The sequence below is a fragment of the Ochotona curzoniae genome, unplaced genomic scaffold (assembly GCF_017591425.1).
Source record: "Ochotona curzoniae isolate NIBS_2020 unplaced genomic scaffold, NIBS_Ocur_1.0 contig_908, whole genome shotgun sequence".
Classification (NCBI taxonomy): domain Eukaryota; kingdom Metazoa; phylum Chordata; class Mammalia; order Lagomorpha; family Ochotonidae; genus Ochotona; species Ochotona curzoniae.
Genome location: NW_024466607.1, coordinates 13,169,236 through 13,184,244, shown reverse-complemented (window position 1 = coordinate 13,184,244; position 15,009 = coordinate 13,169,236). Strand labels below are relative to the sequence as shown.

Here is a 15,009-nt window from a genome sequence, read left to right as displayed (position 1 = left end):
ACTCCCCAAGTGGCTGCAACAGCTGGAGCTGAGCTGATCCAAAGCCAGGAGCCTGGAGTCTCTTCTGGGTCTTCCACGTGGATGCAGGGTCCCAAGGATTTGGGTCAGTCCTTGACTGCCTTCCTAGACCAGAAGGAGCTGGATGGGAAATGGAGCAGCTAGGATACGAACTGGTACTCTCATGGGGTCTCAGCACATGCTAGGTGAAGAGTTTAGCCACTAGGCTACTGTACCAGGCCCATATTTCCTGATTTCTGAACCTTCTTTAGAGCTATCATATTTTTCATATATATTTTTTCAAATATTTACTTATTTATTTAAAAGTCGGTGTTAGAGGAAGGGAGGTTTTCTACCCACTGGTTCACTCCACAAGTGGCTACATTGGCCAGGGTGCTGCCAGGAGCCCAGGAACTCTGGAGCTGGACTCAGGAGCTTCATCTAGGTCTCTCTAGTGGGTACCAGGGGCCCAAGAACTTTGGCCAGTTTCTGCTTCTCTCTCAGGGACATTAGCAGGGAAGTGGAGGGGAAGTGGAGCAGCCAGGAAGCAAAGTGACACTCACATGGGATATTGGCATCACAGGCAGTGGCTTAACCTGCCATACCAGAATGCGGTGCCCAACCTGAATTAATTTTAAAGAAAATTTGCTAAGTAAAATAAGCCAATCACAAGAAATGAATGCTGTCAGACTTGACTCATGTGAGGTACCTAGATTAGTGTAAATCACACGGATGAAAAAAAAGGCAAAAAAACCCACCAGAAGGTTGGTTGCTAGTGGTGGCTGGGGGTAGAAAAAGGAGAAAATGAGAAATTTATTATTCAATAGGTAGAGTTTCAGTTTTGCAAGATGCAGAGAGCTCTTGGAATAAATGGTGATTATGCTATCGTTGCACAGTTTGAATGTACTCAATACTACTGAACTGTTTCCTTAAAAAATGGTAAAGTCGGCAAAATCTATAAGTATTTTTACCATATTAAAAGAAATGGGAATAAAAAGCTTCAGAGTATGAAAAATCAAAGGTGGAAAATTTCTCAGTGCAGAAAAGAGTTTTTAAAAAATGGTGAACGTCATGATGAGATTCCAAGCACCGCAGTAACCAACTGACTGGACAGATTGGCTTGTGATGTGCTAGCCACGCCCCTTCCTCTGTCCTGCTGTGCGCACTGTGCTGCTCCTTCCCTTGGACCTGCTTCGACTTTGATACTTTCATCTCCATGCCTTTTTCTGCCCAGGGCCACGCAGGTGCTTGACATCATTCACAGACTGTTCAGAATTATCGATTTCAAAATCAGCATGCTACGGACTTGCTGAATATTGAGTCTCACCTGATGGTACCTTGCCAGGGCCAGACCAAATGACTTCATGGGCTAGATGTTTTCTTTATTTGAGAGGCAGGGAGACACGCAGAAACCCTCCATCTTCTGCTTCACTCCTCAACATGTGTCCAGCAACCGGGGACTGAGCCAAGACGGTGAGCCCAGACCTTCACTGGAGTCTCCCGCAGGCCTGGGAGGACCCAGACACTTGTGCCAGACTCTGCTGCCCTGCGGGGCAGGCACCAGCAGGAGGGTGGACCAGAACAGAGCAGACTCAACCCGCGGCTGCCAAGGCAGGGTGTGGGGGTCACATGGCATCTCATCAGTCACAGCACAAAGTCTCATTTAATCATTAACATTTGTTATTTTGTCGCTTTATTTTTACTTATTTATGCCTCCCCCATGTTTCGTGAAGTTTAATTGTTGTGTTCTCAGCACTGGCATATTGAAATACAGTCCTTTTCTTTTCTTATATGTTTAGACCTTGTAGGTGGTTTAGTTTTTGTTGATTTTCTCTATAGACCATTTGATAGACTTCTAGTGAAATCATCAGAGCTATGAGACTTTTTTTTTTCCTTTTTAATTCTAAGGTTTGTTTGATTTGTTTGAAAGAGTGACAGGAAGAAAAAGAATTCTTCCATCAATTTACTGGTTCTCTCCCCAGAGGGCAGCATCAGCCAGGACTGGTCAGACCAAAATCAGGAGCTTCCTTTGGGTCTCCAACGTGGGCTTAGGGACCCAGGGTCTTGGAACATGCTTCTCTGCTTTCTCAGTTGCATCAGCAGGGAGCTAGATCAGAAATGGAGCAGCCAGGACACGAGCTGATGCCCACATGGGATGCTGGCACTTGGAGGTAGATTAGCCAGCCAGCTGAGCCAATGTGCTGGGATTTGGCCTGCTAATTGTAGAATGAGAAGTTTTACTGTCTTCAACCATAGTGGTGGATTTGTACTTTTTATCAGTTCTTGATTAATATAGTTTTCGGTTCTGCTATTGAATACATATACATTAAGGCTACCTAAATATGGTACCCACAGTTTTTACTTAGTAGAAAGGGGCCCAACGCATTGGCCTAGTGGCTAAAGTCCTCACCTTGCACGTGCCATGATTCCATTTGGTAGCCCGTTCTGATCCCGGTGGCCCCTCCTCTCATCTAGCTCCCTGCTTGTGGCCTGGGAAAGCAGTTGAAGATGGTCCAAAGTCTTAAGATCCTGCACTTGCGTGGGAGACCCAGTAGAGGCTCCTGGCTCTTGGCTCCTGTCTTCAGATCAGCTCAGCTCCAGCCATTGTGGCCACTTAGGGAATGAATCATCGGATGGAAGATCTTCCTCTCTGTCTCTCCTCCTCTCTGTATATCTGACTTTGCAATTAAAATAATCTTAAAAAAAAAAGGAAATGTGAATTCTCTTTAAAAAATACTTAGTAACAAAGGATAAGAAAAAGTATCTACCTTACCTTTGCAGAAGCAGGAGATGTTTTAAAGATGTTAAGGATAGTTTAGGGTCCGGCATAGTGGTTTAAACCTCTGCCTGTGAGGCAGCATTCCATATGGATGCCAGTTTGAGTCACAACTGTCCCATTCCTTACCCAGCAACCTGCTAGTGTGTCGGGGAAAGCAGGGGAGGGTGGCCACAGTGCTTGGGCCTCTGCACCAACATGGCAGACGAGGAAGAAGCTTCCGGCTCCTGGCTTCAGTGAAGTCAGCTGGGGAGTGAACACAGCAGATGGATACTCTATGTCTCTCCCTCTGTTTCTAACAAATCTTTTAAAAAATATATGTTTTACAAAGTACCACCTACTTCCAATGAGATTGTAATATGCGCTTTTCCACCCTTCTTCTTAAACTTGGCTGGACTAGCAGAGTGCTTCTCCATGCCCTGACTGTATTTATGATTCTGCTTCTTGTTCTGGTCAGATGTAGGATCTTGCTAGCCATGGCAGGCTTCTGTTACTCCATTGTGCATGGAGCTTGCATGAGCCAAACAGCTCATTTTGGACACGGCCATTGGTGTCTGCACTCATAGAATTGCTATCTCGTCTCCCTCTGGATCCATGCCCTTGTGTAACAAGAAGCCCTCATTCGGCTCCCGAAGCCTGAACGACTGATGTTGTAAAAACGTGCTTTTTGTTTGTTTGTTTTGGATGATTCTGTCCTGTGGTTCCTGAAATTTGCAAGGATGTTACAGATCAAATTGATGCTTTATCCTTCCAGAAGAGCAGAACGAAGTAGAGAGCCTGTTTGGCTCGCAGCTGAAATGCTGGCATCTGCCCAACTGGATGATAACAAATTGTGACTCAAACCAATTAATCTCATCTGTAGTTTAATGGAGGCTTTTCTGTTCCCAGCTGTCTAGTTAGGAAAGCTCTATGTATTATTGGACTGCCTTGATGGAATTCCTGTCATTTGGCAGTGAGCAATTACCAAGAAACTTGGCCAATTGTTGCTTCTTGTTGGATTATGGGTACTTCATGGAACCTGGTTTCCTTTGTTTAACGACAGCTTTCAGGTCCCCGTAAAGATGACGACATCTAAACAGTATCGGTCAAGAAAACAGCGGAAGGAAGTGCTTCATGAACAGGCCACTTTCAGTTAAGCCATACGGCATGAGTTGCCTTTGAAAATCCAAAGATCCTGATTTTCCTGCCATTAGTACTCCTTCTGCACATGGACTTCCAAAGCACATGGAACCTTTTCAGTTACTAAGAATTGATCACGTAGCCTTAGGTTTGCAAAGCAAACTTTTTTTAAAAAAAAACATTCATTTATTTTTATTGGAAAGTCAAATATACAGAGAGGAGGAGAGACAGAGAGAAAGATCTTCCGATGATTCCGATCTGTCCGATGATTCACTCCTCAGGTGACTGCAATGGCCAGAGCTGTGCCGATCCGAAGCCAGGAGCCAGGAACTTCCTCCACGTCTCCTACATGGGTGCAGGATCTTAAGGCTTTGGGCCGTCCTCGACTGCTTTCCCAGGCCACAAGCAGGGAGCTGAATGGGAAGCGGGGCCACTGGGATTAGAACTGGAGCCCATATGGGATCCTGGTGCATTCAAGGCGAGGACTTTAGCCGCTAGGCTACTGCACCGAGCCCACAGCAAACTTTTTAAAAAGAAAATATTTATTTATTTAAAAAAATCGTAGTTGCAAAAGAGGAAAAGACACAGAGAGAGAGAGATCGTCCATCCAACTAGTTCATTCCCAAGATGACCACAACAGCCAGTCTTGGACAATGCCACAGTTTTATTTGCCATCTTCTGCTGCTTTCCTAGGCCACTATCAGGGAGCTGGTTTGGAAGTGGTGCAATTAGGACACAAATTGGCATCATATAGGATGCTAGTGTTGCAGGTGGTGGCTTTAGCCACCGCACTACAATGCCAGCCTCCACAATAAATTTTTCCGAATAAAATGCATGCTCTATAAAAGTACAGTGGTTAGCATTTCTCATGTTCAGTTTTCATTCGATGCTCATTTTCAATCTAAATACTCAGTCAAGGAACTTAATTGAATGAAAGTAAATTCTGAGATAAATGTTAGGCTCAAGACTAATTATTTACCCTGCTATTAACACCCGTCCCCTCCATTCTGCACAAAGGAAAGCAGACGAGGTAAAGGAGGTCGGAGGCAGGCCTTTGGTAGAGATGCAGCAGACAGATGGTTGAAGGAGGAAAAATAAGGGAAGAGGCTGAAGGCAGCCTGTGCCATGAGTGTCATGCAGAAGGAGGAAGGGGGAATAGACGGCTGTGTGGCCTGGGGTGGGGACCCTTGGCTGGGCCTGTGAGTGGCAAGGAGTCGTTGAGACAGGTGCCAGTCGGATGGAATCAGGCAGAAATTGGAGAGGTTTGAGAAATGGGTCCAGGGACAGAATGTCGTATGGTCAAGGTGATTGATAGACTTCTTGCCTTTTCTAGTCAAAACTGATGGACAGATGCCAGCGCCCTGGCTCAAGTGGCTAATCCTCTACCTTCAAGCACTGGCATCCCATATGTGTGCTGGTTCGAGTCCTGGCTGCTCTGCTTCCTATCCAACTCCCTGCTTGTGGCCTGGAAAAGTAGTGGAGGATGACCCAAAGTCTTGGGACCCTGTACCCATGTAGGAGACCTGGAAGAAGCCCCTGATTCCTGGTTTTGGATCAGCCCATCTCCAGTCAAGGTGGCCATCTGGAAAGTGAACCAGCAGGTGGAAGACCTCTCTTTCTCTCTGTAATTCTGTCTTTCCAATAAAAGTAAATGAGTCTTGGGCCCGGCATGATGGCGCAGTGGTTAAGATCCTCGCCTTGCACGCCCGGGATCCCATATGGGATCTGATTCTAATGCCGGCAGCCCCACTTCCCATCCAGCTCCCTGCCTGTGGCCCAGGAAAGCAGTCGAGGACAGCCCAAAGCTTTGGGACCCTGCACCCGTGCATGGAAGACCCGGAAGAGGCTCCTGGGTTCAGATCAGCATAGCGTCGGCCGTTGTGCTCACTTGGAGAGTGAATCATCGGACAGAAGATCTTCCTCTCTGTGTCTCCTCTCTGTATATCTGCCTTTCCAATAAAAATAAAATAAATCTTTAAAAAAAAAAAAAGTAAATGAGCCTTAAAATAAAAACAAGCAAACAACAGCAAAACCTGATGGGGCAGCATTGAGACAGAGATGGGGATGGAGATTCTGAGAAACTGCCTGTAAGTGCTAAGGCAGTGGTAGATGGTGGCCTTCATCTCCATACCGGACAAAGGGCACTTTCACACACCTAGTTCCATGCTGGTGTGCGCGTGGTCCTCGTGAAGTGGCTCAGTGAGTGAGTAAAAGGACTCACAGAAGCCCGGATGGGGTGTGGTGACGGGGTGGGAGTGGGAGGCTGAGGAGTCTGTGTCGTCCTTCTGTTCTCTGCCGCTGTGGTCCCCTGGCAAGTCTGTTGGGATAAGGTCTGAGTAGCAGACCCGTGGTCGCTGTTCTCATTGATGGGTTCAAGGGGAGCAGATGTAGGACCCTGTGGCAGCAGGCCACCAGGCCCTGAAAGCTGCTGCCCCTCTCCTGCCAGCAGTGTTGGACCCTGTTGATGCAGACAGGCGTGGGTCTTCTTCGCCTGCCTTGGGGGTCTGGAGTTCGGCACTCAGATCTCCAGTAGTGCTGTGCAGCAAGGATTGGGAACTCGTGTTTGACAGACTTTCTTTTGTGTATGTGTAGGCAAGCCAGACTGTGGTTCTAAGAACAATGACACTGGATTAAAAAACCAGTTATGTTTACAAAAAGATCCCAGGCATCTGTCTCAAGGCTTTTATTGCTTTTTAACTTTGGTGATATTTGATTACCTGCATTTGATGTATTATTGCTTTGATGAAGGGGTGCAAGGGTTGGGGTGGGAGGCAGCCTTACACAGAGGACCTCTCTCTCTGTCTCCACGCTGATCAGCATGCCACCTTTCTCAAGGCTGCCACATGACTGACTTGACAAACATGTTCTTTGTGCTTCGCTCAATTCCCGATGGCTAGCCTAACCTAAAGATTGTGGGGATGTGATGCCAGTGAAATGCATGATGGTTTTGAATGATGTCAGCTACTTTGTCAGAACTGTCAGAGCTGTGACCTGACTGAGAAACAGCCACCCAGCCACATCCTGCCACAGTGGGAGGGAGGTGGACAGAGGGGACCCAGCAGCCCTCCCTGGGGTGTGAGCTGTCACCAGAGCTGACAGCAGGCAGCCTTGGATGACTTTCCCCATCTGGTCATGTATTTTTGTCTTTCCATCATATACACCGTCTCTTTTGAGTTGGGATGCAATCATTTGTAAGGCTGAGTGAGCTGTACTTACCCCAACCCTTTCCTCTCCTTGATGCAGTAGCCCAGTAGGTGCCTCAACCTACTGCTTGGGTGGTGAGGTTATGAGACCAGCCTGTTCCTTTCTACAGCTCACCCTGAGTAAAGCCAATGGAGGAAGCACCCGTGGATCCCTCCCTCATGCCCAGCCTTGTGCTCTGCCCACTTCAGTGCCTCTTAATCCTCCCAGCAACCCTCTAAGACCAGCTTTATTGCCCTGAATCCTAGCTTGGAATAAGGTGTGGCCACAAAGCTAGTGATGCTGTGGAGACTCAAACACAAGTCACGCTGCTCCAGAGTGAATTGTCCTTCCCCTGAAATCTCCTGGACTCTGCCTGGGGAAGGAGTGTCCACCTTAGGGGACCTGAGGGGCACGCACAAGGTGACTGATTGCTAGGATTCTAGACTGAATGATGTGCGGTGAATAGGGCCATCAATGACAGGTAGGTCCTTGTGGCTCAGGCTTCTTGGGCTTTGCCACGGCCCAACCTTAGGCCAGACCGGCTTAGTTCATCGTGCAGTCATCGGTCTTCCGGGCCAAGGTTTGGCCCCTCACCTGTATTCTGAGCCTGATTACCTTCTGTATTTGTGATTGCACAAAGCATTTCCCGTGCTTAAAGCCAGACATCATAGAATATAAAATCGTAGTGTGGAGGAATGATGCTGAGGTCCCAGATGAATAAATTTGATCTCCTGGCAGCTGCATTGTGTTTTCTGGGGCTCAGGAAGACGTAAATGTTGACACCATTGAGCGTGGCCAAACGGCAGTCACTTTCAGAGTTATAACTTGGAATAATCAGACTTCCCATTTGCAATGGCGGTACATCAGCATGGGCTTTGGCTCGTTTGAAAAGCAGGGTCCAGGGAAGCTGGAAGAAATGGACAAGAGTGCAGTGTCACCATCAGCCACCTCTGAGCAGGTACAAAGGAGCATCCCCAAAGAAAGCTTTGGCACTGCACTCACATAGAGGCTGAGGTTATTGTTCTTCAAACGCTGCATGCAGAAATACAATCTGAAAAATAGGACAAACTCAAACAGAAGCCATGGTGAGGCAGCCACCTTGCTCAGTTACTACCTAATGCTCTCTCATCCTGGCTTTCAAGTGGACTCGTTGATCTTAAGACATATATATATATTTGCATGTATCAATATATATATATATATTTGCAATATATATATATATATTTGCATGTATCTAACACTTCATTAGACATCAGTAACAACAAATGGCAAGTAGGCAAAAATAACCCCGAAGAACAGAGGAATAACAAACAAAGAATCAGAAAAATCCTGCTGTTCCTCAGATGTATAAACAGTCTATACTCAGTAGTCAAATCATATGTATATCGTATATGTGTTATATATTTACATATACTATTTATAAATTATAATTTAGAAATCTATTTTATATAATAATCTAATATGTATTCGATTTATACATTATATATATTGTATTAGCTGCTGCAGATCAGAGAAAACATATGGCATTTCTCTGCGGGACTGGTTTATTTCACTAAACATATGGTTTCCAATTGCATCCATTTAGTTACAAAAGACAGGATTTCATTCTTTTTCATGGATGAGCAGGATCCCACGGTGTCTGTGTACCACAATCTCTTTGTCAGTGATCCTGAGGAGAAGTATGTCATTTTGTACTTTTGATGAAAGTACACCCCTTTACAATGGAGCCATTTGAAACGTCCTCTCTCGCTTCATGTGTTTTTGTGTGAGCTATAAAGCAAGTTAAAGATTGCTAAGAAAGAAACTTTGACAATACAGAGGTTTATCATGCTTACTTGATTTTTATCAACAGCAAACCTTGTAATTTGATTTTAAAGAAGTTTGTAGCAAATGTGTTTTTAGGACAGAAAGCACTTTTTGGGAATGTTTGATGTGGCTTGCAAGTATTAGCCACTTGACTTCTCACTAGGTTTACTATTTGATGTGGCGCTTAACTGGTCTTTTTTAGTAGACAATGGCCTGATTCACATAAAGGACCACAGAGCATCAAAGCAGCGACCACACACCTGCTCTCTGTAGAAACTTAAGGTTTCTGTTCCAATAAGGGTCATACCAAAGCAGACAGATGCTCTTCTTAAACTTTGTGGTAGTTTTCAAAACAAACATTCATGAGTTAATTCACAACGTGATAGGGATCTTTAGAAGTTCATGGGAATGTATATTATGAAAAAAATCTGCACAGAATTAAAAAATATTTTGCACCAAAATAAGCCTATTTTAAAATTCAGTTTCCCATAATCCTTTTAAAAAGCTTTATGTGGGATGATTTTATGGTACACTAAGATAAGTGGCTGCCTGTGACACCTGAGCATCCCATATGAACTACAGTTCAAGTCCCAACTGGTCCACTTCTGGCCCAACTACTTACTCATGGCACCTAGGCAGACAGCAGAAGCTTGCCCAAGTGCTTGAATACCTACACCTGTATGGTGGACTGGACGCAGTTCCCGGCTCCTTGCTTCAGCTTGACCCAGACCCGGCTGTTTATTATCATTTGGGGGATGAACCAGTAGAGGAAACATCTCGCTCTCTCTCCCTTCCCCCCTCTCTCACTCTCATTTTCTCACTCTCTCCTTGTGTGTTGCCTCTAAACTAAATAAGAGATCTTTAAAAAGAAGGAAGGAAAAGAGAGAAGGAGAGAGATCTACAACTTCATTCCCCAAATGGCCACAATGGCTGGGGTCAGAGCCTGGAATCCCACTGGTTCTTCCACACAGTGGCAGGGACCCCAAGTGCGGGGGGCCATTTCCCCCTGCTTTCCCAGGCCTGTTAGCAAAGAACTGGATCAGAAGTGGAACAGTCAGTTCTCAAATTGGTGTTTGTATGGGACCAACCTCTTCCATGATGCTTTTGAAGCCCCTTCATATGTTAAGACTTAAATTTCCACAATGTAATTCACCTGTTAGTTGCGTGGGTGATTGGGTGCAGAGTATGCAAAAGACTTGGAGTTTGTCATCACTAAACATGCCCCAGGAAAGGTGGTTGTGACATTTCAATAACCTCTCTCCAGAATAAACTGCCGCTTACTTCACTCTATGAATTGGCAAACATACTATTGGCTGGTAAATATTTTTGCGATTTGATTGCCTTTCAAGATTGAATCACAAGACTTGATGCATCCGTTGCGGGGAAAATGTTTACAGCAGTCCATTCACAATTCCTCCTCCTTTTTGGCAGGAAATAACGACATGTCTGCCAGACTACTACAGATGGACTCAGTATCTGTTTATTAAACTCTATGAAGCTGGATTGGCCTATCAGAAGGAGGTGAGTTCAAGTTAGCTGCACTTTACAAATTCATTGTTCTTAAAGAAGAAGCAGTCGAGCCCTATCTCCCCAGTAGCAGTGGAAACCTAGAAAGTAGCTGCTGGCTCAGTTTTAGTGCCTTCTAATGACGGCAAATGGCTTGCTTCCAACCTTGAGTTGAAGCTTAGTTTCTTGTAAGTATAAGGAGAGAGTGTTGGAGGAGCATGGGCTTCTCAAATTCTGGCTCCACCATCTCTCCCTACCGTGTGCCCAGCTAGATAACTTAACCTCCGGGGAGTGTGGTCCCTGCTCTGCTAAATGGAGGTGGTGATGTCTTGTAGAGTTCTGGGGAAGGTTAAAAGCAGGTAGCAACTAAAGCCCAGTGTGTGCCCCAGTAATTTCCCAAGAGATGGAGGTGGTTGTCAGAAAAAGGGGTTAATAAAAGTAAGTTGGGCTTGCAATGGTGAGATGAGGCAAGAGGGACATAATGTGTCCAGAGCTGCACTGCACAGGCTAATAGCCACCAGCCACATGGAGTTGTTTAAAACTAGGTGTAAGGGAGCAGAGTGATGGCTCATTGGCTAAATGCTCACCTTGCATGTACTAGTATCCTAGTGCATGGATACCAGTTTGTATCCTGGCTGCTCCACTTCCCATTCAGCTCCCTGCTCATGGTCTGGGAAAGCAGTCAAGGATGGCCCAAGGCCTTGAGACCCTGCACCCATGTGGGAGACCTGGAAGACACTCCTGGTTCCTGGCTTCAGATCAGCTCAGCTCTGACTGTTGCATTCACTTGGGGAGTGAACCAGCAAGTGGAAGATCTGTGTCTCCTTCTTTCTGTAAATCTGCCTTTCCAATAAAAATAAGTAAATCTTAAAAAGAGAAAAAAAAAAGAAAGAAAATTAGGTTTGCAGTATTAAAAAGTAATATTAAAAACCCAGGTCCTCAGCCACACAAGGTTTATGTGCTAGTAGCTACTGTCGGACATCACAAATGTAGCATATTTCTATTGTATCTGACCATGCCAGCAGGCAGCACTGATCTAGAAGGTTCAGACAAGTAGGAGGGACTGGTACCATGGTGTAGTGTGTAAAGCCACCACCTGCGGCGCTAGCTTCCCATGTGGATGCTTGTTCAAGTATCTGGCTGCTCTGCCTCTGCTCCAGCTCCCTGCTAATGTGCGTGGCAAAGCAGTGGAGGATGGCCCAAGTGCTTGGCCCTCTGTACTCATGTGGGAAACCAGGAAGAAGCTGCTGGCTTCAACCTGGCCATTGCAGCCTCTCTAGGTCTCTCCCTCTCTTTCTGTAACTGCTTTTGAAAAAGAGAGAAGGAGAGAGAGGGAAGGAGGCAGGACAAGATTCAGAGCTGTTTAATGTCCCATACATCAGTGAATATAATATATATATTTTTTTTTTAAATTACCATGGTTTAGCATTTGAAAGCAAAAGGCTAGGAAGAGAATTTGCAGGACCATCAGCTTCCCCAAGCCCATCAACAGCACCAGTCCACCAGCCTTTCCCAGAGGAGGTTACCTTTCTCAAGGTGGATGGTGGTTGTAGGCTCAGGGTTAGTGGCCTCAGCTGCAGGAAGAAGAGGGGTCTCCTCCACTCTGCCACTATCTGACTTTGGGGCTGTGATGGCAGTAAAATTAACGGTAGGCTTGGGGACACCACTGGTACCCTGACTCAGTGAAATCCAGGGTAGAATGGGGCACAGTTTAGAAAGCTAGATCCTTTACTAAGAAATATGTTCCTTAGTTAAGTGTGCTTTTATCGAGAAAGAAACTAATAGGCCTTGAGAAAATCAGAACTCTTTATGCTAACCAACCTTCTGGAACCTAAAGCTACCTGACAAAAAAGACTTTCAGTAGTCACACCCACACACCCACAGTCACACACATGTAAGTACACACGGACAAGCTTGAGGAAGAAGCAGGGAGGAAAATACTGCAGAGCAGCCGAGGTCCTGAGGGTGGTGCGATGGCCAGAGAGCCAAAGGCTGCTGAGACTGGGTGTGAGTTAGAGGGGGCTGTCACTGCATGTGAACAGTGAGCAGCGGGGCAAGGAGGGGTCGGGGGCAGAACACAGGCAAGTCCCAAGATGAGGTAAGGGTGGACAACGAGAGGCCTGGATGGGCCAGCAGCATCCCCAGGTGAGCCCCACACTTCCAAGAGCCTGACAGCAAAGAAAGGAAGAGAGGTAGAAGCCATGGGAGATCCCTAATCACTGTGCAAATCTGACCTTCCGCAGGCATCGTGGGGCCTTCCTATCTGTAGTTGTGCTACAGTGTGAACTTCTAAAATGCTTTCTGGAAGTTTCCCACAAATCGCTCAGGAATCTTGGGGAAATGCAGGAAACAGCTCCTCTCGTGTTGCTGCCACATCACGCTTGTGAGGGCAGCAGAGAATAAAGCCTGCTCAGCGCTCAGTGTGCTTGCAGGGGTCGCAGCGAGCACAGTCCTGACTTGTGGTTGATTTCCAGAATTCGAAAGAACATTAGCTTCTGGAGACTTGAGTCTCTTCCCTGTCTCTGCCACTCACTGTGTCAGCTCAGAAAAGTTGTCCGATTTCTGTTTTTCAAATTCCGTATTTGCAGTATGGAGATGATTAATATGCTCACTCAAAGGTTGGGGTGAGGAGCAAATGAGCCCATGTTATTTCTCCAGTTAGCACGGCAAGTAGTAAATGACAGTCACTCAAAAACTGAACGGCAGTTTAATTAAAATAATACATTTCCCAAAGTTAACGCCGTTCTCCTCAGTTTGAGGCAGGCACCATTTTCTCCCCTTTTCCTCTGCTTAGTGACATCTCCAGTGCTCCAGGTTCATCCTTTTGTGCGAGATGCTTCCAAACTTGTTAGACACGTGCTTGGAGGCATCCTTCCTAAGATGAAAGTGCAGGTGGAAATACAAACCGTTTATGCATTCTTGACCAAGCTGGATCCCAAGAGCTGCCCACAAGTCTAAGAACAGAGCCAATAGTGCAACTGCAGGGCCGGCCACATTGAGGGGCCTCAGAACGATCCTACAAAGGGACTCACCAGATTGCATCATTTTGCTCTGTCATGATTCACCACAGGCCTTGGTGAACTGGGACCCAGTGGACCAAACAGTGCTTGCCAACGAGCAGGTGGACGAACATGGCTGCTCATGGCGTTCCGGAGCAAAGGTGGAGCAGAAGTACCTCCGACAGTGGTTCATTAAAACAACAGCTTATGCAAAGGTGAGTGCCGGCCTGGAGGCTTGCCAAGGAAGCCTTCCCTGTTAGCAGACAACGCCAGGGTCTGTTGGATATGGGAGAGCCTCCCTGCAGGAGAGGGTTGTGGGAAAGCTCTGAGAAGGGCTTGCAGAGCCGTGGAGATGCAGACCAGAAGCAGACAAAGCTCAGAATGCCTCACTGAAGGTGAGGAGCTTCCGTTGCAAGTCAGAAATGGCACCTGCAGGTGAATCTAACCCACGGTTTGCTCACCACCCAACTCCATGTCACAGAAGATTTAAAATAATAGTAACTATTGTATCAGCAAGTATATATCTAAGAGAAGGAAAAATATCTTGCTATCTTTATCTGCATAGTCCTGATAAAACCTCCAGACAGGTAGACTGAAATCTCAAAGGGTCCAGAGAAGCACGGAAGGCTTGCCAGTCCCCCGGAGGGAAAGCCAGGACCGACAGTGACCTAAGCCGGGAGCCGAAGCGCGAGGTTCCCAGTCTCCTTTGGCTGCTAACTAACACTGGACGTTGACCTGGCCTTCGTGTGCTGATCAATGAGATGAGGGAATTGAACCAGGCAGTCTTCAAGGTGCCTTCTGGCGCCTTCCTTGTCCACGAATTTAAGGCAAAGCAAACTGCTGAAAGCAAGGGTGTGCTAATTCTGGGTGAGACTTTTTTTTTTAATTTTAAGATTTATTTTATTTATTTGAAAGGCAGTATTGTAGACAGAGAAGAGAAACATGGAGATCTCCCATCCGCTCTAGTTCTTTATGTGCCAAGAAAACAATTCTAAATAGCCCGTGATCACTAGCCCTTCGCTGAATTAGAAGGGCAGCCGACCAACTCACAATACCAGTGCCATACGGGAAAGTGACCTCCGCTTTTCTCACTCAAAAGGCATGTCTTAAATGAGGCTGTTTTCTCACTCTAGTTTATTCAGAATGCAGCCAAGACTAGCATATGGATTGGGAAAAGTGCTCGTTAGAACTTGTTAACACAGTGCCTTGCTCTTTTTAAGCATGGCAGCGCTGGAGACCGAATGAGGATGTTGCTTTCTGTACCTTTCCCGGCCATGGGGGCCACTAAGTGCTGACAGTTGGGGTCCACTGCATTCCCGGGAGGAATGCCAGGTTACCTTCTGGACCCCCAGATGAAATGGGCATTGTTGGAAATGCCATCTAATTAGCTTTTTTTGTTTTGACCTCTGCTTCTAGTTGAAAATGGAATGACCTAACTGAGGGGCATTATTCTTTTAAATTGTCAGCTGTGAATTTTCATCTGTTCAGCAGAAATGGTTAGTTACCATGGTGATCCTCCTGGTTCTTGCTGAACTCCCTGAGCAGAATTATTGAAAAAAACCATCTTTCGGAAAGTCCCCAGTTGGGTTGCCGTGACAATCAGAAGAGGAGGGAGCAAGACAG

General features: G+C 46.2%; 1 protein-coding gene across 1 annotated transcript in view; it reads left to right on the top strand.

The window, feature by feature from the left end:
- The window catches only part of LARS2 (leucyl-tRNA synthetase 2, mitochondrial), a 101,351-nt gene that overhangs the window by 34,721 nt on the left and 51,621 nt on the right, over positions 1-15,009 (top strand). Inside the window, exons 6-7 of the mRNA XM_040994335.1 lie at positions 10,313-10,402; positions 13,458-13,601. Coding sequence (XP_040850269.1) covers positions 10,313-10,402; positions 13,458-13,601 — 234 coding nt within the window. The remainder of the gene's footprint in view (positions 1-10,312; positions 10,403-13,457; positions 13,602-15,009) is intronic.